Raw genomic sequence first — 25363 nt, forward strand, 5'->3', positions numbered from 1 at the left:
TAAGTTAATATTGGTTATGTTTACAATATATACACTGAAAGTTGCATTTTAAAATACTAAAAACCTTTAAGAGGATGATAAATTGTCTTTTAATGCAATCATCAAATTTAAATTGAGATTACAGCATTAAAGAAATGGCCAGAAAATCAAAGCATGTTTTAAAATGTAATATATGAAAGCACATTTGTGACAGAATTACAAACTGCCAAGTTCTGATTAAGAAAGCAAAGTATTTGTAATAATACTGGTCATCCATTGTGTAGATAGCTAGCAGATATCATTCTTAAGAAGTTAGTATACCAAGAACAATGCACACAAAATGTTTTTACTTCTTATCATCTCTTAAGTTTTAGTGTCACATGAAAAAAAATCTGATTTCACAATTGAATTATGATGTCATTGAAATGTTTATAGACTGGTATTATATGTACTAACATGTAATATTACTAATTATTAAACATGCTCGAGTGATTAACAGTGAAACCAGGCAAATTACACACTCACATTGTATCTAATGGTAGTTATTCTGAATAGATATTAGGAGTCAGCAGCCATTAAATCTCCACAGTGCTACAATTGTTCCACTTATCCTACACATCCTATCAGTTCTACAACTGTTCCACTTATCCTACACGTCCTATCAGTGCTACAACTGTTCCACTTATCCTACACATCCTATCAGTGCTACAACTGTTCCACTTATCCTACACCTCCTATCAGTGCTACAATTGTTCCACTTATCCTACATGTCCTATCAGTGCTACAACTGTTCCACTTATCCTACACATCCTATCAGTGCTACAACTGTTCCACTTATCCTTCACATCCTATCAGTTCTACAACTGTTCCACTTATCCTACACCTCCTATCAGTGCTACAACTGTTCCACTTATCCTACATGTCCTATCAGTGCTACAACTGTTCTACTTATCCTATGTCCTATCAGTTCTACAACTGTTCCACTTATCCTACACATCCTATCAGTTCTAAAACTGTTCTACTTATCCTACATGTCCTATCAGTGCTACAACTGTTCCACTTATCCTACACATCCTATCAGTTCTACAACTGTTCCACTTATCCTACACCTCCTATCAGTGCTACAACTGTTCCACTTATCCTACACATCCTATCAGTGCTACAACTGTTCCACTTATCCTACACATCCTATCAGTGCTACAACTGTTCCACTTATCCTACACATCCTATCAGTTCTACAACTGTTCCACTTATCCTACATCTCCTATCAGTGCTACAACTGTTCCACTTATCCTACACATCCTATCAGTGCTACAACTGTTCCACTTATCCTACACATCCTATCAGTGCTACAACTGTTCCACTTATCCTACATGTCCTATCAGTGCTACAACTGTTCCACTTATCCTACACATCCTATCAGTGCTACAACTGTTCCACTTATCCTACATGTCCTATCAGTGCTACAACTGTTCCACTTATCCTACACCTCCTATCAGTGCTACAACTGTTCCACTTATCCTACACATCCTATCAGTGCTACAACTGTTCCACTTATCCTACACATCCTATCAGTGCTACAACTGTTCCACTTATCCTACATGTCCTATCAGTGCTACAACTGTTCCACTTATCCTACATGTCCTATCAGTGCTACAACTGTTCCACTTATCCTACACATCCTATCAGTGCTACAACTGTTCCACTTATCCTACACATCCTATCAGTGCTACAACTGTTCCACTTATCCTACACCTCCTATCAGTGCTACAACTGTTCCACTTATCCTACACATCCTATCAGTGCTACAACTGTTCCACTTATCCTACACATCCTATCAGTGCTACAACTGTTCCACTTATCCTACACCTCCTATCAGTGCTACAACTGTTCCACTTATCCTACACATCCTATCAGTTCTACAACTGTTCCACTTATCCTACACCTCCTATCAGTGCTACAACTGTTCCACTTATCCTACACGTCCTATCAGTGCTACAACTGTTCCACTTATCCTACACATCCTATCAGTGTGCTACAACTGTTCAGTACACACATCAGTGCTACAACTGTTCCTATAACAGTGCTACAACTGTTCCACTTATCCTACATCTCCTATCAGTGCTACAACTGTTCCACTTATCCTACACATCCTATCAGTGCTACAACTGTTCCACTTATCCTACACAGTGCTACAACTGTTCCACTTATCCTACACGTCCTATCAGTGCTACAACTGTTCCACTTATCCTACACGTCCTATCAGTGCTACAACTGTTCCACTTATCCTACACATCCTATCAGTGCTACAACTGTTCCACTTATCCTACACATCCTATCAGTGCTACAACTGTTCCACTTATCCTACACGTCCTATCAGTGCTACAACTGTTCCACTTATCCTACACGTCCTATCAGTGCTACAACTGTTCCACTTATCCTACACGTCCTATCAGTGCTACAACTGTTCCACTTATCCTACACGTCCTATCAGTGCTACAACTGTTCCACTTATCCTACACGTTCTATCATTGCTACAACTGTTCCACTTATCCTACACATCCTATCAGAGCTACAATTGTTCCACTTATCCTACATGTCCTATCAGTGCTACAACTGTTCCACTTATCCTACACCTCCTATCAGTGCTACAACTGTTCCACTATCAATGCTACAACTGTTCCACTTATCCTACATGTCCTATCAGTGCTACAACTGTTCCACTTATCCTACACATCCTATCAGTGCTACAACTGTTCCACTTATCCTACACGTCCTATCAGTGCTACAACTGTTCCACTTATCCTACACCTCCTATCAGTGCTACAACTGTTCCACTTATCCTACATGTCCTATCAGTGCTACAACTGTTCTACTTATACTACACATCCTATCAGTGCTACAACTGTTCCACTTATCCTACACCTCCTATCAGTGCTACAACTGTTCCACTTATCCTACATGTCCTATCAGTGCTACAACTGTTCCACTTATCCTACATGTCCTATCAGTGCTACAACTGTTCCACTTATCCTATCAGTGCTACAACTGTTCCACTTATCCTACACACTCCACTTATCCTACACGTTCTATATCCATGTCCTATCTGTGCTACACCTCCTATCAGTGCTACAACTGTTCCACTTATCCTACACGTTCTATCATTGCTACAACTGTTCCACTTATCCTACATGTCCTATCAGTGCTACAACTGTTCCACTTATCCTACACATCCTATCAGTGCTACAACTGTTCCACTTATCCTACATGTCCTATCAGTGCTACAACTGTTCCACTTATCCTACACATCCTATCAGTGCTACAATTGTTCCACTTATCCTACATGTCCTATCAGTGCTACAACTGTTCCACTTATCCTACATGTCCTATCAGTGCTACAACTGTTCCACTTATCCTACATGTCCTATCAGTGCTACAACTGTTCCACTTATCCTACATGTCCTATCAGTGCTACAACTGTTCCACTTATCCTACACGTCCTATCAGTGCTACAACTGTTCCACTTATCCTACATGTCCTATCAGTGCTACAACTGTTCCACTTATCCTACACGTCCTATCAGTGCTACAACTGTTCCACTTATCCTACACGTTCTATCATTGCTACAACTGTTCTACTTATCCTACACGTCCTATCAGTACTACAACTGTTCCACTTATCCTACACGTCCTATCAGTTTACATTAAGTCCAGTAAACTCTCTACTATTATATGATTTATTTAACTGCAACTTCATTTGAGAGAATTTTAAATATCTATGACCATCATCTGAATTATCTTTGAATTTATTAAAGGTCATGACCTCTTAATGTGATTACAATGTCAGTAATTCAGGTGTCGATAAAGATCATGAACTGTCTATTTGAGATATATCGAAAATGTCATGTGAATTAACATTGACCTATTTAAGGTGTGTAAAATGTCATGTAACCTACATTATATGTAACTCTGACTTTTTAAATTATTTCTCAAATGATTTCAAATATATTTCAGGGTCATGACCCCATATCACCTTTTCCTGTAATCCACAGGTGATGTGAAGTGTGTAGCCCCCTATGAAGTACATTATATATTCTGACATTATTTGTATTGTAATTACAAAACACTCTAAAGTCCTGTTATCAGTCAGGGTCATTGGTGCTTTGTCTAACCCAACACTGCTATAAACTGTATATATAGTACAATAAAACAAGTTATAAGAACTTCAATTACCTTGTAATTATTCATGCTCACCTGTATATAAGTTTGTGAAGGGTCTTACAAGTCAAGGAAATCAAACTACTGGAGGAAAATCACATGATGTAGCAGGTGACACTGGACTTTTTTTAGTTCTGATTTAAGAATTAAACCTGATTGCTCATTCTCAATTCTCTTTCTCTTTTATTCCCTTCCTGTTCTCTACTCTCTTCCTCTGTATTCACTTCCTGTTCTCTACTCTCTTTCCCCTGTATTCAGTTCCTGTTCTCTACTCTCTTTCCTCTGTATTCCCTTCCTGTTCCCTTCCTGTTCTCTACTCTCTTTCCTCTGTATTCACTTCCTGTTCTTCTCTCTTTCTCTGTATTACTTCTCTTTCTCTCTGTATTCCCTTCCTGTTCTCTACTCTCTTTCCTCTGTGTTCACTCTCTTTCCTGTATTCACTTCTGTTCTCTTGTAATTCTCTTTCCTCTGTATTCCCTTCCTGTTCTCTACTCTCTTTCCTCTGTATTCCCTTCCTGTTCTCTACTCTCTTTCCTCTGTATTCACTTCCTGTTCTCTACTCTCTTTCCTCTGTATTCCCTTCCTGTTCTCTACTCTCTTTCCTCTGTATTCACTTCCTGTTCTCTACTCTCTTTCCTCTGTATTCCCTTCCTGTTCTCTACTCTCTTTCCCCTGTATTCACTTCCTGTTCTCTTCTCTCTTTCCTCTGTATTCACTTCCTGTTCTCAATTCTCTTTCTCCTTTATTCCCTTCCTGTTCTCTACTCTCTTTCCTCTGTATTCACTTCCTGTTCTCTACTCTCTTTCCCCTGTATTCACTTCCTGTTCTCTACTCTCTTTCCTCTGTATTCACTTCCTGTTCTCTACTCTCTTTCCTCTGTATTCACTTCCTGTTCTCTACTCTCTTTCCCCTTTATTCACTTCCTGTTCTCTACTCTCTTTCCTCTGTATTCCCTTCCTGTTCTCTACTCTCTTTCCTCTGTATTCACTTCCTGTTCTCTACTCTCTTTCCTCTGTATTCACTTCCTGTTCTCTACTCTCTTTCCCCTTTATTCACTTCCTGTTCTCTACTCTCTTTCCTCTTTATTCACTCTGTGTTCTCTACTCTCTTTCCACTGTATTCACTTCCTGTTCTCTACTCTCTTTCCTCTGTATCCATATCCTGTTCTCTACTCTATTTCCCATTTATTCACTTCCTGTTCTCTACTCTCTTTCCTCTGTATTCAGTTCCTGTTCTCTGCTCTCTTTCCTCGTTATTCACTTCCTGTTCTCTACTCTCTTTCCCCTGTATTCACTTCCTGTTCTCTACTCTCTTTCCTCTGTATTCACTTCCTGTTCTCTACTCTCTTTCCTCTGTATTCACTTCCTGTTCTCTTCTCTCTTTCCTCTGTATTCACTTCCTGTTCTCTTCTCTCTTTCCTCTGTATTCACTTCCTGTTCTCTACTCCCTTTCCTCTGTATTTCTTCTCTCTTTCCTCTGTATTCACTTCCTGTTCTCTTCTCTTTCCCCTGTTTCCTTCCTGTATTCTGTAACTTCCTGTTCTCTACTCTCTTTCTGTATTCACTTCTCTTTCTCTCTATTCCCTTTTTCTACTCTCCTGTATTCACTTCCTGTTCTCTACTCTCTTTCCTCTGTATTCACTTCCTGTTCTCTACTCCCTTTCCTCTTTGTTCTCTTTGTTTTAAGTTAATTAAATCAGTTGGGAAGTTTTTTACAAAGACAATTTACACAAATGTTTCCTTTGTATTCAAAAGTGATGAAGTGTGACCTTTGACCTTGAAACTTGCCAAAGGGCCATCAAAGCTCATAGGGCAGTTACTATCATACTATGGCACAGAAGTAAGTGTAGGGTTTACAAGGTAAATAGTACAAAGGGTTTTTATTATCAAAATAGTATCAACAATAAACTTTGATACTTTAATTTTAAAATTAACAAACTGCTATCCGATTATAACGAGGCGTAAAACTGGATGTTACAAACAACTAGTTATCAGATTATAACGAGGTGTAAAACTGGATGTTACAAACAACTAGTTATCAGATTATAACGAGGTGTAAAACTGGATGTTACAAACAACTAGTTATCAGATTATAACGAGGTGTAAAACTGAATGTTACAATCTGGAGATGTACAGGTCACACAAAGTGACGTTAATCAGATGTAGTATATGACTAGACATGATCTCTGTACTGAAGCAAAGGAATAAAAATTAGTTAAAACCAGTATGTGTGCAGGATGTGCACAATCTACAGAAAGCTGTGAAAGGTTAGACAAAGCACCAAACCTGACGCCACCCATGTTAAGTCAGAAAATATATTTATTCAAAATGTTTGAAACTTACATCAGAAAGGAAGTTATCTTCAATCTCCTGTACAATAATATTGATGTAGAAGGAAATGTACACGGCTGATATCACTGAATTAGGATTCTGTGAAGATGAATTTTCCTGTAATTTCTAATTCAATGTATTTTATTTTTCTTTATGTGATTCATCATGTACAGGTTTTAAAAATAACTTCCTATTATGATAGAGAAATCACAACAGATTTACACTACAATGTCTTACTTATGCAGGCACAGAATTTTTTAGAGTTTATATCAGCATTAAGTATAGGCTTGACGAGACAGGACTTGCTGCTTGCTGCTTTATCGTACTCCAGGGGGCGCCAATCATGTCCTGAAAGGTCAAAAGGTCATAGTCCTCCTGTCAGTAGTGTTCTCAGTGACACTAAACATTATCATAAATTAGCATAATTCTCTTATAGGGTTTCCTAGTCAAATTTACCACAATGTATCACCATATTGTTGTTCTCAGGCTTACAATAGATGAATTTATCAAATCTTGTAAACTTACCAGATCAGAGCTCCTTCTTAGGGTGTGTATGATATAGCTACACAAAAAAGCTATCGCATCACCAAAATATAGAATTGAGTTCCTCAATATTCTGCATTGCAGCATTTGTTAATCCTTAATATGATGAATTTATTGCTCAATGAGAAATATATTGTAAACTGAAAAGTAAAGGAAATGAAGAAAATAATCAGAGACCTGGCCCGGGGATCATGAAACAATCATAAACTTGAGTTTTGTTTTTTCATGACATCATTCATGATCTGCCATGTCAAAACTTAAGACAGTTTTGTCTATATAAAAGATCATTTCATGATCCTGGGCCTGGACCTGTTGAATTGTTACTTCCATGTTTTGACATAAAAAAACACTCTTAACAATATTTAAATGTATCGATTATGAATATCTATCAAGTTCAAAAAAGAAATTTTGTTGCAAATTTTTTATCTACATTTAAAGGGATATTCTTCACAAGTTGGCTAATTTCTGGCTATTTTTAGAACTGTTTACAAATCTTTCTACGGACTTTAAAAACTATTGTTTGCATCAAAATATCTTTCCTTAGGTCAGTTTGGGCAGGTGAAATTTTTGGAACTAACCCTGCTTACATAAAATTAGACTAATTATACTGTGTTAGGGAATATGGAACTCCGTCACCAATTGGATTATAGATTTTATGAAAAGTTTCAGGTAAATACACCTGTCTGTGCTGTTTATTTATAATTTCTGCTGGTATTGTAATTCTATTCCTCTGTTTTTCTTATTTCTTGTCAATTTTAAGATACACACAAATATTTCAAGACTGTTAGGCTAATAAAAAATACATCGGTTGTGTGTCAATCATGGTCAAGCTTATGTTTGTAAATCAATCTCTCTAGATCTATATAGAATTTCTTTGATGTTGTATGTTTTATATGGTGAGGCGTACAATTTCTATGAAAACATAAATAGATCCTTTTGTGATTTATTGATAAAAACATGATATGAAATCCCAACATGTGCAGAATATCCCCTTCAGCATATCTGAAAATTATAAAAAGATGTCAAATTATAAAACACAACGCATCATAGAAACCAATGTATGTAGATCCAATGGTTACCAAATTGAAATCCCTGTCAAAATAGTCATGTGTTCAACAAAAGAATATACTACATATCATTACACTGAAGGAAACAAGAGGCAAAAAAAGGAGAAGTCTTGTTGCTTCCTACTAACTTGACAATGTAATGAGAATTTTTCTGCTAAGTTGCCGTTATCATTTAAAAATTGAGGATGACATTTTTTCAAGAAGAGTATGTAACCCTAAGAAGACTCTACCAACTTGGTGAAGGATGATATCTGATTATATCAATCACTACAGTGTTTGCCTCACATGACAGAGTGTGTTAGCAATGTATCGAGCAGAAGGATTGGCTACATAATGATTTCTATTGATGCACAGGTGAACTAGATGGTAATCCTGTGTCATTGTGTAGAAAATTCACTATTCCATATCAATATTTGCTTTGTGTAAATGAAGATGCACAATTCTTTCAAACCTACAGGTAAAACATGAAAAACGATCGATCTTGTACCTCTTGAAAAATTGTCACACCATTTTTAACTTTAACAAATTATCAATGGTTTGAAAAATGTAGGCCCAAATATTGCTGAAGTGAGATTTCTTATTGTATCAAAATGCATAGATATGGAAACATAACAATGGACGCCGTTAAAAAAAAGTGAAAAAAAAAGCCAAAACTTTTTGTACAGGTTATGAAGATATAGTTTACCATGTTTCATGATTCAATTAAAGACCTAACAACTCATCAAAAAATTGTCAATCAAATATGTTACAGAGAAAAAGAGGACAAAGTGTGACAAAAGAGTAAAAATATTTTCAAAACAAAGAGCAGTGACTTTTCCAATGGAGTTTCCATGAAATAGGTTCGAAATTGTTTTAGGACTGAGACAATCCAACAACAGCAGAAGTCCTAACGAAAGTTTTTGGCAAAAGGCAGCTTACTCTGAAATTTGAGTTCTTAAACATTATTATCCAACTCTTTTAACATACAAGAACAGATACATGTAAGGAGCCATAGCTTGTGTCATTTGTATTTTAACAAAAACTGGGAACAAACAAGTAATAAAATAGCTTTTGAATGTATTACAAATCCCACTTGATAATAATAGTGTGAAAAGTTGAAGGCAGTTTGGAGCAAGAGTGTTCAAATTTAAGTTTGAGGAGTATCTAATTCTTCTGAGATTAAGGTTAGCAGTTCTACTGGTGATCCAGATAAAATCATGTTGTCTGCAAACAAATTTCATTTAAATCAAAGCACAAGAGGAACAAAATGGAAACAGATCACAGGTGTAACTTTTTTGATAAGAAATCTGTCAGAATGTTGTATTCCTGTCTCACCAAACTCCTACACAGTCCAGCATAACTTTCATATTACCAAACCAGAACACAACTTGTATCCTCCTAACAATTAGGTATTTCCCTGCTTCTTTCTCCATAAAATATACATTAAAAGTATTCATTAAAAAATATTATAAACATTTACAATCTACTGTCAGAGACAGAAGTTTTAGAAATGGAATATGTTAATTTGGGCATCAAAAAAATAATGAATTTGTAAATAAATATAGCGGAAGTCAACTTCTTTTCTGATTTATTTGAAAGTGCAAGATAACAAAAGACAAGAAAGACCAGTACATTGTAGATACTACAAAACCCTCTCCACCTTCCTATACATCTGATCTTTTATCACAGACATATCAAACCAAACCTATATATATAAATATACACACAGGCAATTCCTGTCATCAGATGCAGCCAAACCTACAACATATACATACATGTAAACTGATGCAGCTGAATACAACACATACAATTACAGTTAAACCTTGTTTACTTCACAAATGTTCTTCCCTGTAACACAGAGAAAAATCTTAATTTGGATACCTTCTGTATCCAGTTATCTGATGTTGTGGTGATGAAGCCATCAATTTTTAGATAACAAGGTTAGACTGTATAATGTTAAAGAACTTTAGTTAGTGATGCTGACAGTAAAATGTTACAAACCTGTAGTCATGTTAGGACTCCACTCTTGTTCCCCTGTGGGACCCCACACCCATGACCTCTGACCTTCCCTGGACGAGGGGTTATTCAGTGGCAGTTTATCTGAAACAGCAACATTTTAAAATTTTACTGTAAACACTAAAAAGTCCATCCCATCATATATACTTTTTCTCCACATATATTCTATGCTTTGATAGCATGTACAATTTCTAAATTCAAATGTCTAGGTTTGATTCTAAATTTCAGAAGTAGGACACTTAAGTAAAGAATAGCAAAACAGTTAAAATAATTATCTTAATACTATATTGTAGTTAAATCAGTAATCTAATGACCGTTTTGTCTTAATCTGACCGTTTTGTCTTGTCTTAATCTGACCGTTTTGTCTTAATCTGACAGTTTTGTCTTAATCTGACAGTTTTATCTTAATCTGACCGTTTTGTCTTGTCTTAATCTGACCGTTTTGTCTTGTCTTAATCTGACCGTTTTGTCTTAATCTGACAGTTTTGTCTTAATCTGACAGTTTTATCTTTAGATTTTACTCTTTTTGGTAACTATATGTACACTTTTGTCTTTCCCTATGTCATATTTAAATGGATGAAACCACATCCCCAGTGTTTTGCTTTAACCAATCACCTCTGATTGTGAATAATTAGTATCAAGACAATTATTTCATCAAATTATCATTCAAAATTGTGTAATTTAGGTTTTACACAAGTAAAGGTACATTGTATGTAGCAAATTTCTATTGATAATAATCAGAATCAGTCAGTCAAAAGGATTTCAGGACAAAAGCTTATTTGTGTCTAACAGTTTAATCCACTACAATATTATCTATACTACAGATTATTACTGTGAACATCATATCACATGGATAATTAAGATTTGATCTTAATGTAGTCTGTCATGTCATGTTAGATGAATTGACTATATCATTGTATTTTTTCATTTTGAAAATATTAACTCACAAGAGGCTGTGTGGGTTGCATAGTACTCAATACTATTCACAAATACTTTTGCTTGCATTCAAAGTCTTGAGATGAAGTTGTTTGAAGGTTTTGACAAATGTTATCCTTTGTAGCCTCAAATATGGGGAAAGGTAATTTTTTGTAAACTTCATGAGGGAACCCGATCATTATCATAGACTTAAAATTTCTTACTTGTCACCAGTCAATGATCAGAATTCTCATTCCATTCTGGTAACACTGACTGTACCCACATGTTTTACACTCACTTAACTACATGCTCTCTAGCTGAGCTGACTTACTGTAGTCCTGCAAGAAGGAAGTGTTGGATCCCAGTGAAGAGCTAACAGCTTGCTGGGATGTATTTAAGGCTGCATACCCAACTGATCCAACCATTGATGTCTGGTCTGAACTATTAACAGAGAATAAGATCCAAGAATCATAGAACATTTATTTCTTTTTTCTTGTTTATAAATAATAACATCCAAATTATCGTCACCTCTTTCCAATCAACAATGCCTTTATCATTAATCTTCATCCATCTTTGTACCTGGTGTTCTATCCCTGACCCCTTGTCTACTGTTCTCTTTCCTCTGACCCTGTACCTGGTGTTCTATCCCTGACCCCTTGTCTACTGTTCTCTTTCCTCTGACCCTGTACCTTGTGTTTTATCCCTGAACCCTTGTCTACTGTTCTCTTTCCTCTCACCCTGTACCTAGTGTTCTATCCTGACCCCTTGTCTACTGTTCTCTTTCCTCTGACCCTGTACCTGGTGTTCTATGCCTGACCCTCTACCTAGTGTTCTATCCCTGACCCCTTGTCTACTGTTCTCTTTCCTCTGACCCTGTACCTGGTGTTCTATCCCTGACCCCTTGTCTACTGTTCTCTTTCCTCTCAAACTGTACCTTGTATTTTATCCCTGAACCCTTGTCTACTGTTCTCTTTCCTCTCACCCTGTACCTGGTGTTCTATCCCTGACCCCTTGTCTACTGTTCTCTTTCTCCTGACCCTGTACCTGGTGTTCTATCCCTGACCCCTTTTCTACTGTTCTCTTTCCTCTGACCCTGTACCTAGTGTTCTATCCCTGACCCCTTGTCTACTGTTCTCTTTCCTCTGACCCTGTACCTGGTGTTCTATCCCTGACCCCTTGTCTACTGTTCTCTTTCTCCTGACCCTGTACCTAGTGTTCTATCCCTGACCCCTTGTCTACTGTTCTCTTTCCTCTGACCCTGTATCTGGTGTTCTATGCCTGACCCTTTTCTACTGTTCTCTTTCCTCTGACCCTGTACCTGGTGTTCTATCCCTGACCCCTTGTCTACTGTTCTCTTTCCTCTGACCCTGTACCTGGTGTTCTATCCCTGACCCCTTATCTACTGTTCTCTTTCCTCTGACCCTGTACCTGGTGTTCTATGCCTGACCCTGTACCTAGTGTTCTATCCCTGAACCCTTGTCTACTGTTCTCTTTCCTCTGATCCTGTACCTAGTGTTCTATCCCTGACCCCTTGTCTACTGTTCTCTTTCCTCTGACCCTGTACCTGGTGTTCTATCCCTGACCCCTTGTCTACTGTTCTCTTTCTCCTGACCCTGTACCTGGTGTTCTATCCCTGACCCCTTGTCTACTGTTCTCTTTCTCCTGACCCTGTACCTGGTGTTCTATGCCTGACCCTGTACCTGGTGTTCTATCCCTGACCCCTTGTCTACTGTTTTCTTTCCTCTGACCCTGTACCTAGTGTTCTATCCTGACCACTTGTCTACTGTTCTCTTTCCTCTGACCCTGTACCTGGTGTTCTATTCCTGACCCCTTTGTCACGCACACCTGTATGTTTAAATGTGCATTGTTATTGAGTTGGTCACGTGAGCGGGTATGCGAGTGTTAGCGGAACAGTCAACATTGACTGTCCAGGTGACCAACACGCCTTTGTTCTGTTTTCGTTACCTGTTTGCCGATTTTATGGCGTGAGTGACTTTGTTTAGTCGTGGAAATGAAGCCCAGACATCTGACTGGGGTAAGTATTCTGTCTTTCTTTCGTAATATGCTGTTTTATGTGGTTGTTTATCGCCATATTTACGATGTCCTTCTTATAGGTCAAGCTATCTATTGTCGGTGCGTGTTCGTTCATGCGTAGCTTTCAGTGTTTACGATGCATGTTTATTTTCTAGGATTTAACGTTGAATTAGGCTGGATACATTTGAAAATTGTTATTGTACATCTAGAGTGGCTATTTTGTCAGTTATTTAGTCGTTGTAAAACCGTAAAGTACACGTAGAAATGTGGTTACGTTCGTGTTAAAAAAAGTATGGAAGCCGTGAGTGGAAGTCGTGTGCGCATGAACCGGTGTGAGAGCGTCACGGTATAAATTCTATAGAAGGCCGTTAGCGTCGTGTACAGTAAAAACCCATGTAATGTCCGCACTTTTTTTCACCGAAAATCAATCCAAAAAAGGGGGTTCGGACATTACAGAGATATAGAGGAAATGACACTTTTTTCCTTCCGACAATTCATATCATATCTCCTTGAGTTGTGTTCTTAAAAGCCAAGCATACCTGATATTATCGTTCTATGGTTTTTTCTATGATGTTTCCTCAACCAAACATGATTATTTATGATTATTTATTATAGTTTCCATGGTTAATTCCTTCCAATTTCTCGTTACAGGTTCGTATTGTGTCGTCCTTCGTAATAGGAAGCCATTTTGTTTGACTTTGTCACATGAATAAAGTCAGAGTTATTCCCCTTTCCCCATTGAAAAAGCATACCCATGAGCATATACAAAATAACACAACATTTTCATTCTACATTTTATTTACAAAATAACAATAAATAACATGTACAAGAATATTACATAAAATAAATAATCAGACGTTTTATTGATTATGGATCGTTTATCAGAAAGTCTTAATACATAGCAGGCCGGTTTAATAGCATTTCTCGAAACCCCAGAAGTCGTCGTCGTCACTGTGGAAGAACTCCTCGGCGTTGAAGTTGTCTTCCTCTGTCTGGTCGTTGTAATAAATGGCGTTCTCGTCGTCTGATGGTGTGTCAGTAGGGTCAGTGGTGCCGTGGGTCATGGGCGGGTCATGTTACTGTATAGTTATCGTTAATTGGCTAATCACACGCTGTCACTCACTCACACTTGAGGTGAGGAGACGACCCAAGCTGTTTATAACACTGCTGGGCTAACCCTTATCAAAACACCAATTATCGAAATGAGGACTTGTCATACTGGTAAGCTTACTGTACCATTATGGAGAATAACTGTTGTTATAAACAATTAAGTGAATTCTTGAATGGTACCTGTAAGTTATACACAATGCGACATGCTCTCGGCCATTACGACATTAGCGTACGTGAAATGAAATTGGCAGCTTCAATTTGCATTTTTTACCCGTGGACATTACATGGAAGGTGGGTTTTTTCCCCAGATTTTTGTGTCAAAAAAGGGGTGCGGACATTACACAGATGCGGACATTACGTGGGTTTTTACGGTATGTTTCGCATAACGATATGGTTGTTTTGTTGAATTTTGATATTGTGTATTTTATCACGCACCGTAGAATTGTAAAATGTAGTCGTGTATTCCCATTGTATTACACAAACAAATAATAGAGTATTGATTATAAATAATGTTAATTTACTCGTTAGTTGTAAGAAACTTTGTGAGTTATATGTAATTGTAGTCATGGGTGGAAGGATGAACGTTTAGTGGTCTTTTGCTTTTGTTTTAAGCTTCACATGATGGGTAAATCACCATAGAGCCTACAGAAGGTCAGCACCGCTGGAGCGCCAGGTCTTCGCCGTGCAGTAACGGGACCGACCAACGTTACATCTCAGTTACTCAGGGTCTAGGTCAACTGCAAAGAAGGATTGTCTCCAGGGACAGGCTGTCATGTAGCGACTCGGCTGTAATATGTAAGCTAGTCACCGCCCTATCAGTGAGGGAGTTTTCAGGATACGGTTGCTTTGTCAGCAATTCGTCTTGGTGTTGGGAACTGAGCGAGTCGTTCCTTTACAACTCGGACTTTGTCAGTCCACGGAAGCTGTTTTGCGTGCACCCTCCGTGTGCACTATTCGACACATTGGAGATGTTGATTGTGAGACCACCTTGTACCTTGTCTGTGAAGAGACTGTAGCCATCTTTACTGTTAAAGTGTATGAATGGAGAGTGATTGTGAGTGTGACTGGGTGTCTGTAGTTTTCATGTTCTCTATGTTAATAAATTTGTGTATATGTTCTTTTGTTGCATTCTTGTGTTGATTTCCTGATATACTGCACAGAGGCCCGTCCCACGTTACACCCTTGTCTACTGTTCTCTTTCCTCTGACCCTGTACCTGGTGTTCTATCCCTGACCCCTTGTCTACTGTTCTCTTTCCTCTGACCCTGTACCTGGTGTTCTATCCCTGACCCCTTGTCTACTGTTCTCTTTCCTCTGACCCTGTACCTGGAGTTCTATGCCTGACCCTGTACCTAGTGTTCTATCCCTGAACCCTTGTCTACTGTTTTCTTTCCTCTGACCCTGTACCTTGTGTTTTATCCCTGAACCCTTGTCTACTGTTCTCTTTCCTCTCACCCTGTATCAGGTGTTCTATCCCTGACCTTTTGTCTACTGCTCTCTTTCCTCTGACCCTGTACCTGGTGTTCTATCCCTGACCCCTTGTCTACTGTTCTCTTTCTCCTGACCCTGTACCTGGTGTTCTATCCCTGACCCCTTGTCTACTGTTCTCTTTCCTCAAACCCTGTATCTGGTTGTTCTATCCCTGACCCCTTTTCTACTGCTCTCTTTCCTATGACCCTGTACCTGGTGTTCTATCCCTGACCCCTTGTCTACTGTTCTCTTTCTCCTGACCCTGTACCTGGTGTTCTATCCCTGACCCCTTGTCTACTGTTCTCTTTCCTCTGACCCTGTATCTGGTTGTTCTATCCCTGACCCCTTTTCTACTGTTCTCTTTCCTCTGACCCTGTACCTAGTGTTCTATCCCTGACCCCTTGTCTACTGTTCTCTTTCCTCTGACCCTGTACCTAGTGTTCTATCCTGACCCCTTGTCTACTGTTCTCTTTCCTCTGACCCTGTACCTGGTGTTCTATCCCTGACCCCTTGTCTACTGTTCTCTTTCCTCTGAACCTGTACCTGGTGTTCTATGCCTGACCCTGTACCTAGTGTTCTATCCCTGACCCCTTGTCTACTGTTCTCTTTCCTCTGATCCTGTACCTGGTGTTCTATCCCTGACCTCTTGCCTACTATTCTCTTTCCTCTGACCCTGTACCTTGTGTTCTATCCCTGAACCCTTGTCTACTGTTCTCTTTCCTCTGACCCTGTATCTGGTGTTCTATCCCTACCTCTTGTCTACTGTTCTCTTTCCTCTGACCCTGTACCTGGTGTTCTATCCCTGAACCCTTGTTTACTGTTCTCTTTCCTCTGACCCTGTACCTGGTGTTCTATCCCTGACCCCTTGTCTACTGTTCTCTTTCCTCTGACCCTGTACCTGGTGTTCTATCCCTGACCCCTTTTCTACTGTTCTCTTTCCTCTGACCCTGTACCTGGTGTTCTATCCCTGAACCCTCGTCTACTGTTCTCTTTCCTCTGACCCTGTACCTGGTGTTCTATCCCTGACCCCTTGTCTACTGTTCTCTTTCCTCTGACCCTGTACCTGGTGATCTATCCCTGACCCCTTGTCTACTTTTCTCTTTCTCCTGACCCTGTACCTGGTGTTCTATGCCTGACCCTGTACCTAGTGTTCTATCCCTGACCCCTTGTCTACTGTTCTCTCTCCTCTCACCCTGTACCTAGTGTTCTATCCCTGACCCCTTGTCTACTGTTCTCTTTCCTCTCACCCTGTACTTAGTGTTCTATCCTGACCCTTTGTCTACTGTTCTCTTTCCTCTGACCCTGTACCTGGTGTTCTATGCCTGACCCTGTACCTAGTGTTCTATCCTTGACCCCTTGTCTACTGTTCTCTTTCCTCAAACCCTGTACCTGGTGTTCTATCCCTGACCCCTTGTCTACTGTTCTCTTTCCTCTGACCCTGTATCTAGTTGTTCTATCCCTGATCCCTTTTCTACTGCTCTCTTTCCTCTGACCCTGTACCTGGTGTTCTATCCCTGACCCCTTGTCAACTGTTCTCTTTCTCCTGACCCTGTACCTGGTGTTCTATCCCTGACCCCTTGTCTACTGTTCTCTTTCCTCTGACCCTGTATCTGGTTGTTCTATCCCTGACCCCTTTTCTACTGTTCTCTTTCCTCTGACCCTGTACCTAGTGTTCTATCCTGACCCCTTGTCTACTGTTCTCTTTCCTCTGACCCTGTACCTGGTGTTCTATCCCTGACCCCTTGTCTACTGTTCTCTTTCCTCTGACCCTGTACCTGGTGTTCTATGCCTGACCCTGTACCTAGTGTTCTATCCCTGAACCCTTGTCTACTGTTCTCTTTCCTCTGATCCTGTACCTGGTGTTCTATCCCTGACCTCTTGCCTACTATTCTCTTTCCTCTGACCCTGTACCTTGTGTTCTATCCCTGAACCCTTGTCTACTGTTCTCTTTCCTCTGACCCTGTATCTGGTGTTCTATCCTGGAACCCTTGTCTACTGTTCTCTTTCCTCTGACCCTGTACCTGGTGTTCTATCCCTGAACCCTTGTTTACTGTTCTCTTTCCTCTGACCCTGTACCTGGTGTTCTATCCCTGACCCCTTGTCTACTGTTCTCTTTCCTCTGACCCTGTACCTGGTGTTCTATCCCTGACCCCTTTTCTACTGTTCTCTTTCCTCTCACCCTGTACCTGGTGTTCTATCCCTGAACCCTCGTCTACTGTTCTCTTTCCTCTGACCCTGTACCTGGTGTTCTATCCCTGACCCCTTGTCTATTGTTCTCTTTCCTCTGACCCTGTACCTAGTGTTCTATCCCTGACCCCTTGTCTACTGTTCTCTTTCCTCTCACCCTGTACCTCGTGTTCTATCCCTGACCCCTTGTCTACTGTTCTCTTTCCTCTGACCCTGTACCTGGTGTTCTATCCTGGAACCCTTGTCTACTGTTCTCTTTCCTCTCACCCTGTACCTAGTGTTCTATCCCTGACCCCTTGTCTACTGTTCTCTTTCCTCTGACCCTGTACCTGGTGATCTATCCCTGACCCCTTGTCTACTGTTTTCTTTCCTCTGACCCTGTACCTGGTGTTCTATGCCTGACCCTGTACCTGGTGTTCTATCCCTGTTCCCTTGTCTACTTTTCTCTTTCTCCTGACCCTGTACCTGGTGTTCTATCCCTGACCCTGTACCTAGTGTTCTATCCCTGACCCCTTGTCTACTGTTCTCTCTCCTCTCACCCTGTACCTAGTGTTCTATCCCTGACCCCTTGTCTACTGTTCTCTTTCCTCTCACCCTGTACTTAGTGTTCTATCCTGACCCTTTGTCTACTGTTCTCTTTCCTCTCACCCTGTACCTGGTGTTCTATGCCTGACCCTGTACCTAGTGTTCTATCCTTGACCCCTTGTCTACTGTTCTCTTTCCTCAAACCCTGTACCTGGTGTTCTATCCCTGACCCCTTGTCTACTGTTCTCTTTCCTCTCACCCTGTACCTAGTGTTCTATCCCTGACCCCTTGTCTACTGTTCTCTTTCCTCTGACCCTGTACCTGGTGTTCTATGCCTGACCCTTTACCTAGCGTTCTATCCCTGAACCCTTGTCTACTGTTCTCTTTCCTCAAACCCTGTACCTGGTGTTCTATCCCTGACCCCTTGTCTACTGTTCTCTTTCCTCTCACCCTGTACCTAGTGTTCTATCCCTGACCCCTTGTCTATTGTTCTCTTTCCTCTCACCCTGTACCTAGTGTTCTATCCCTGACCCCTTGTCTACTGTTCTCTTTCCTCTGACCCTGTACCTAGTGTTCTATCCCTGACCCCTTGTCTACTGTTCTCTTTCCTCTGACCCTGTACCTGGTGTTCTATCCTGGAACCCTTGTCTACTGTTCTCTTTCCTCTCACCCTGTACCTGGTGTTCTATCCCTGAACCCTTGTTTACTGTTCTCTTTCCTCTGACCCTGTACCTGGTGTTCTATCCCTGACCCCTTGTCTACTGTTCTCTTTCCTCTGACCCTGTATCTGGTCTTTTATCCTTGACCTCTTACCTGTTGATTTACCCCTAACTTCTATTCTGTTGCTCTCTCACTCTGGAACACTTCCCTGTGGTTTACTGACCTTTGACCTGTTGTTCTGTGAACCCTGAACCCTTACCTCCTTGACGAGATGTTCTGTGAACCCTGAACCCTGATCTCCTGTATACTGACCCCTTATCTAGATTTCCTTGATATTTTCTTATTCTTTTTCAGGTATTCTCCTGATATTCACTGACCCCCTAATCTATTACCTTCTCTGATCCCTAAAATCTTACCCTTTATTCTCTAACCTTTAATAATGACCCCTGACCTGGTATTCCTTGACCCCTTACCTGGTGTTCTCTGACCCTTCTTTACTGTCCTGTGTCCATGAGCTCTGCTTTATTGCATCCACTGTCAGGTAACTTGACTACACATGAATAAGTAAGAAAATAAACACTATTGAGTGACTAACTGTCCAAGCATGATTCAAATACTCAAAAGGAGCTATACCTCAAAACATTAATAAAAATATACACTATAGACTATGAATGCTGACCTGACGTTTCTGTATATCAGAGAATAAATCATCTTTATGTTCTAATATATTAGAGACTAAATGGTGATTTTCATGTTTTGGTATTTTAAAGACTAAATGATAATCTTTAATTTCTAGTATGAAAGCAATTAATCAGATCACCATATTACATGTTGTGTGACACTTCATGGTGATCTGACAATTTAATGCCTTATCAGAAACTACAAAAGTACCTCTTTTGAGTGATGATCAAAGCTGTCATCAATTTCCTCATTATCAGAAAATGTACGAAAGTGGTGAGTCTGGACAGCAGCTCCTTGTGGATCTACGAAAAACACAAAAACTCTATAACTACCTCAATATTCCTAAACCTGAAATATTACACATAACATATAAAAAGAACACCTTGTTGTGTAAGTAACAAACCTTCATAAATCAAGTCTACTTTATAGAAATCAGAGGTAGATTTAAATAAATATGTTATTTCTACACATTGTTGACCTGTAGTGTGAAATAAATAACTATCAATTAAAGCACCACTAATGTTAAGATCAAAAAATTTTAAATTCACTTTTTGACATGTTATCAGCAAATCTTAGGCTTCTCCCCAGGCTAACATATCACAAACACTATGTTTGTGTAATACATTAGGCATCGATAAATTCATTTCGCCAATTAAATCTTTTTCTGTAAGTATTTTATTTTCATTTTTTAACTGACATGCAATACAAACCTGTTGGAAAAGCATGAATCCATCGGCGCCGATTAGAAGTCATCTTGAAATGCATGGTGGATGGAGCAAATGGATTGATCAGAGCACGACGAGATAAGGTCGTGGATGAGAGATGCTTTGAGTGAAAGTATGAAGATCCAGCACTTCCAAATATTGGTCGTACAGACTCCCACTCGTCATCAGACGAGCCCTCCAGGTCCTTCGTATGACACTTGTCTGAAGGAACAATAATTACACTACTTATTGAAGAAACTTTTCATCTTCATATCATCTTTACAGAAATGTACTACAGAAGAAATAGTGTTAGCTATTACAGAACCTCATTAGGACATCAAACATTTGTTACAGTATTGTAACATCTCTTCTAATCTGAAAGTCATGTTTTCACATCATAATTTCACGAGTGCTATTCTAGTGAAAAAGTTACCACATGCAAGGCATTCAGAGCAGAACCATTCAAGGATATAAGTAACTTATTTTTTAGTCTTGAGGTTTGGTCATTGTTCACAGTTAAGTCATTAAGTCTCACAAATAAAATGGAATGACAGTCTTAACTAAATCTTCAAGTTTAAATCAATATCAATGTCGTGTCCATTCTGAATATCAGGATTTTTTCCCCCTCTTTCTTTCTTTGGTTGGTAGGTGTGTCTTTTAATTTGAAAAATACTTTCAACAATTTGCCTGAAAACTGATCTTTGAATTACCGATTGAACAGGACTCACCGCTGGCTGGTACTGAGGAGGAGATTTCATCCCCACTGTTGGACCGGACGGGGATGGAGATAGCCCCATCCATACGATCAGCAGTAAGCACTCTCTCCAGCAGGATGTCATCAGATGATCGTCTTATTCGCCCCTTATGGGCCTTTTTGGCCTCCATGTATGTCTGTGGTTCTTTCTTTGCTTTCTTTTTCTTCATTCTACTGCAAAAAACATTCCTTAAATTACACACAAATTTGATTTTAATCCTTTCCTTCATTTCTACAGCAAAAAACATTCCTTAAATTACACACAAATTTGATTTTAATCCTTTCCTTCATTTCTACAGCAAAAAACATTCCTTAAATTACACACAAATTTGATTTTAATCCTTTCCTTCATTTCTACAGCAAAAAACATTCCTTAAATTACACACAAATTTGATTTTAATCCTTTCCTTCATTTCTACAGCAAAAAACATTCCTTAAATTACACACAAATTTGATTTTAATCCTTTCCTTCATTTCTACAGCAAAAAACATTCCTTAAATTACACACAAATTTGATTTTAATCCTTTCCTTCATTTCTACAGCAAAATACATTCCTTAAATTACACACAAATTTGATTTTAATCCTTTCCTTCATTTCTACAGCAAAAAACATTCCTTAAATTACACACAAATTTGATTTTAATCCTTTCCTTCATTTCTACAATTAAATAAAGATTACTTGACAAACAAGACACTGTTAAAGATATTTTATCCTGAAAGTTTTTTGTCAGAATGACATCATTGAAATTCAATGAAATAATCTACCTCTTAGAAAATGGACTTCTTAAGATAGATCTACATTAATACATAAAGTGAAAAATCAGTTCAATGAAATATAATGTGTCCTTACAATTTATCACTTGTTCAGCCCAGAGTTACCTTACCTAATAGAGACAAGCATTTTACACACTGTTTTTATAACATTAATATATATATACTGTATATATAAATCTGCTGTCAACACATTAACACATAATGAAATTTACCCAGTAAGAGAGAAGTTGTGAGTTGGAAGCTTAAACACTTGGGCATCATACTCATCATAATCCACAAAGGGAAAATTGTCATTGTCCGCAGTAGTGCTGCTGGGGGTATATACTGGAAAGTCAGCCACTGAAACATAACACAACCTGCAGTCAAAGGTCTGTATATAGTACATGCTGGGGGTATATACTGGAAAGTCAGCAACACAAACATAACACAACCTGCAGTCAAAGGACTGTATATAGTACTGCTGGGGGTATATACTGGAAAGTCAGCCACTGAAACATAACACAACCTGCAGTCAAAGGTCTGTATATAGTACATGTTGGGGGTATATACTGGAAAGTCAGCAACACAAACATAACACAACCTGCAGTCAAAGGTCTGTATATAGTACATGTTGGGGGTATATACTGGCAACACTGAAACATAACACAACCTGCAGTCAAAGGTCTGTATATAGTACTGCTGGGGGTATATACTGGAAAGTCAGCCACTGAAACATAACACAACCTGCAGTCAAAGGTTGTATATAGTACATGTTTACATATATATATATATACTGTATATATACAACCTGCAGTCAAACTGTAAATAACATGCTGGGGGTATATACTGGAAAGTCAGCCACTGAAACATAACACAACCTGCAGTCAAAGGTCTGTATATATATGAAATTTAGCCACTGAAACAGACACAACCTGTGAGTTGGTCAAAGGTCTGTATATAGTACACTGGGGGTATATACTCATCATAATCCACAAAGGGAACAACCTTAGTCAAAGGTCTGCAATAGTGCTGCTGGGGGTATATACTGGAAAGTCAGCCACTGAAACATAACACAACCTGCAGTCAAAGGTCTGTATATAGTACATGCTGGGGGTATATACTGGAAAGTCAGCCACTGAAACATAACACAACCTGCAGTCAAAGGTCTGTATATAGTACTGTTGGGGGTATATACTGGAAAGTCAGCCACTGAAACATAACACAACCTGCAGTCAAAGGTCTGTATATAGTACTGTTGGGGGTATATACTGGAAAGTCAGCCACTGAAACATAACACAACCTGCAGTCAAAGGTCTGTATATAGTACTGTTGGGGGTATATACTGGAAAGTCAGCCACTGAAACATAACACAACCTGTAGTGAAAGGTCTGTATATAGTACATGTTGGGGGTATATACTGGAAAGTCAGCCACTGAAACATAACACAACCTGTAGTCAAAGGTCTGTATATAGTACTGTTGGGGGTATATACTGGAAAGTCAGCAACACAAACATAACACAACCTGTAGTCAAAGGTCTGTATATAGTACATGTTGGGGGTATATACTGGAAAGTCAGCCACTGAAACATAACACAACCTGCAGTCAAAGGTCTGTATATAGTACATGCTGGGGGTATATACTGGAAAGTCAGCAACACAAACATAACACAACCTGTAGTCAAAGGACTGTAAATAGTACTGTTGGGGGTATATACTGGAAAGTCAACAACACAAACATAACACAACCTGCAGTCAAAGGTCTGTATATAGTACATGCTGGGGGTATATACTGGAAAGTCAGCCACTGAAACATAACACAACCTGCAGTCAAAGGTCTGTAAATAGTACTGTTGGGGGTATATACTGGAAAGTCAGCAACACAAACATAACACAACCTGTAGTCAAAGGTCTGTAAATAGTACTGTTGGGGGTATATACTGGAAAGTCAGCCACTGAAACATAACACAACCTGCAGTCCAAGGTCTGTATATAGTACTTGCTGGGGGTACATACTGGAAAGTCAGCCACTGAAACATAACACAACCTGCAGTTAAAGGTCTGTATATAGTACTTGCTGGGGGTATATACTGGAAAGTCAGCAACACAAACATAACACAACCTGCAGTCAAAGGTCTGTATATAGTACTTGCTGGGGGTATATACGGGAAAGTCAGCCACTTAAACATAACACAACCTACAGTCAAAGGTCTGTATATAGTACATGTTGGGGGTATATACTGGAAAGTCAGCCACTGAAACATAACACAACCTGTAGTGAAAGGTCTGTATATAGTGCTGCAGATATCCACTTTATTTTTGTGTATGGATCGGTTCACTTTCCAAAAATGATAATTTCAGAAAACAAAACATCAGTGATGGCAACATAGAGGCATTCCTCCAGACATATTTAATCAAAGATTTCCCTGAAGAGGAAAGAATTCTGATGATCCCTCTTTTTGGTTGTGTATTGTGAAGCCAACAGAAATTCTAAGATGCCATCTGAGATTTAATAAATCAACCCAAATCATAGCCTACAAGACTTCCATCCAATAACTCCACTTAAAGCCTTCCAGGTTTCTATCAAATAACTCACCTAAAAGTCTACCAAGGTTTTATCAAGTAACCCATAACAAAGCTTAACAGTGTTCCTTCAAATAACCCACAAAGGAACCAACTAGGGTCCCATCAAATAACCTACACAGAAGCCTTCCAGTGTTCTGGTAAATAACCCACACAGAAGTCTGCTCTCATTCTAGAGTATTTTACAACCTTCATAATGTTGTGAACACGGAAATAATAGGACTTCAGAGAATTTGCTCTATTTTCCCTATTGGGCCCCTCCCTTCCCACTCCAGGGGGCTGAAACCCAAAAATTGAAACAAAACTGGTTCCCATTCACCAAAGGAAGCTTAAGACCAAAATGGGCAAAATCCTATAATTTTTTTTCACTTGAAAGAATTTGCTTCATCTCTCTTTTTATACCCTGTCCCTCATTCCCCAAATGAATGTGACACAACCTTCACACAAAATTTATTTCCATTCATCTGAGCAATTTTCAGACAAAAATTATTTGAACGACATCCTGTAATTCCTGAAGAACAAGATAATTTTTAATGAAATTGCGAGATTTTCCACAATGCCCTGTCCCTCCCACCCAAAAGTTCCAAGACCCACTGATTTCTCTTCACCCATGCAAGCTTCAGACCGAATTTGAATAATATCCTGCAATTCCCGAAGAACAATAAAGATTTTAAAGAAATAGATTAATCTTCCCCATTGGGCCCGCCTCTCACTCCCCATGATACCAAAGACCCACCATTTATACAAAACTGGCTTTATAGGAAAAGTTGACAGATGATGGACGACGGATGCCTTGGTATCCCTATAGCTCACTTGACCCTTTGTGCCAAGTGGGTTGATAAACCAATTCCTATCAAG

General features: G+C 39.2%; 1 protein-coding gene across 3 annotated transcripts in view; it reads right to left on the minus strand.

Moving 5' to 3' along the window:
• The window catches only part of LOC132555567 (GATOR complex protein Iml1-like), a 75086-nt gene that overhangs the window by 27964 nt on the left and 21759 nt on the right, over positions 1 to 25363 (minus strand). Inside the window, exons 15-22 of one of the 3 annotated variants that reach the window (XM_060219918.1) lie at positions 22158 to 22284; positions 21145 to 21341; positions 20423 to 20638; positions 19923 to 20014; positions 19505 to 19581; positions 11378 to 11487; positions 10117 to 10215; positions 6764 to 6874 (exon numbers count right to left, since the gene is read on the minus strand). In XM_060219918.1, the coding sequence (XP_060075901.1) occupies positions 6764 to 6874; positions 10117 to 10215; positions 11378 to 11487; positions 19505 to 19581; positions 19923 to 20014; positions 20423 to 20638; positions 21145 to 21341; positions 22158 to 22284 (1029 nt within the window). Of the gene's footprint in view, positions 1 to 6763; positions 6875 to 10116; positions 10216 to 11377; positions 11488 to 19504; positions 19582 to 19922; positions 20015 to 20422; positions 20639 to 21144; positions 21345 to 22157; positions 22285 to 25363 lie in introns of all 3 variants that reach the window. The other 2 variants (XM_060219917.1, XM_060219919.1) reach the window with 2 other exon arrangements.

This window comes from Ylistrum balloti, unplaced genomic scaffold (genome assembly GCF_031769215.1).
Source record: "Ylistrum balloti isolate Yb309-2 unplaced genomic scaffold, AGI_CSIRO_Ybal_v1 Utg370504, whole genome shotgun sequence".
NCBI classification, from domain to species: Eukaryota; Metazoa; Mollusca; class Bivalvia; order Pectinida; family Pectinidae; genus Ylistrum; species Ylistrum balloti.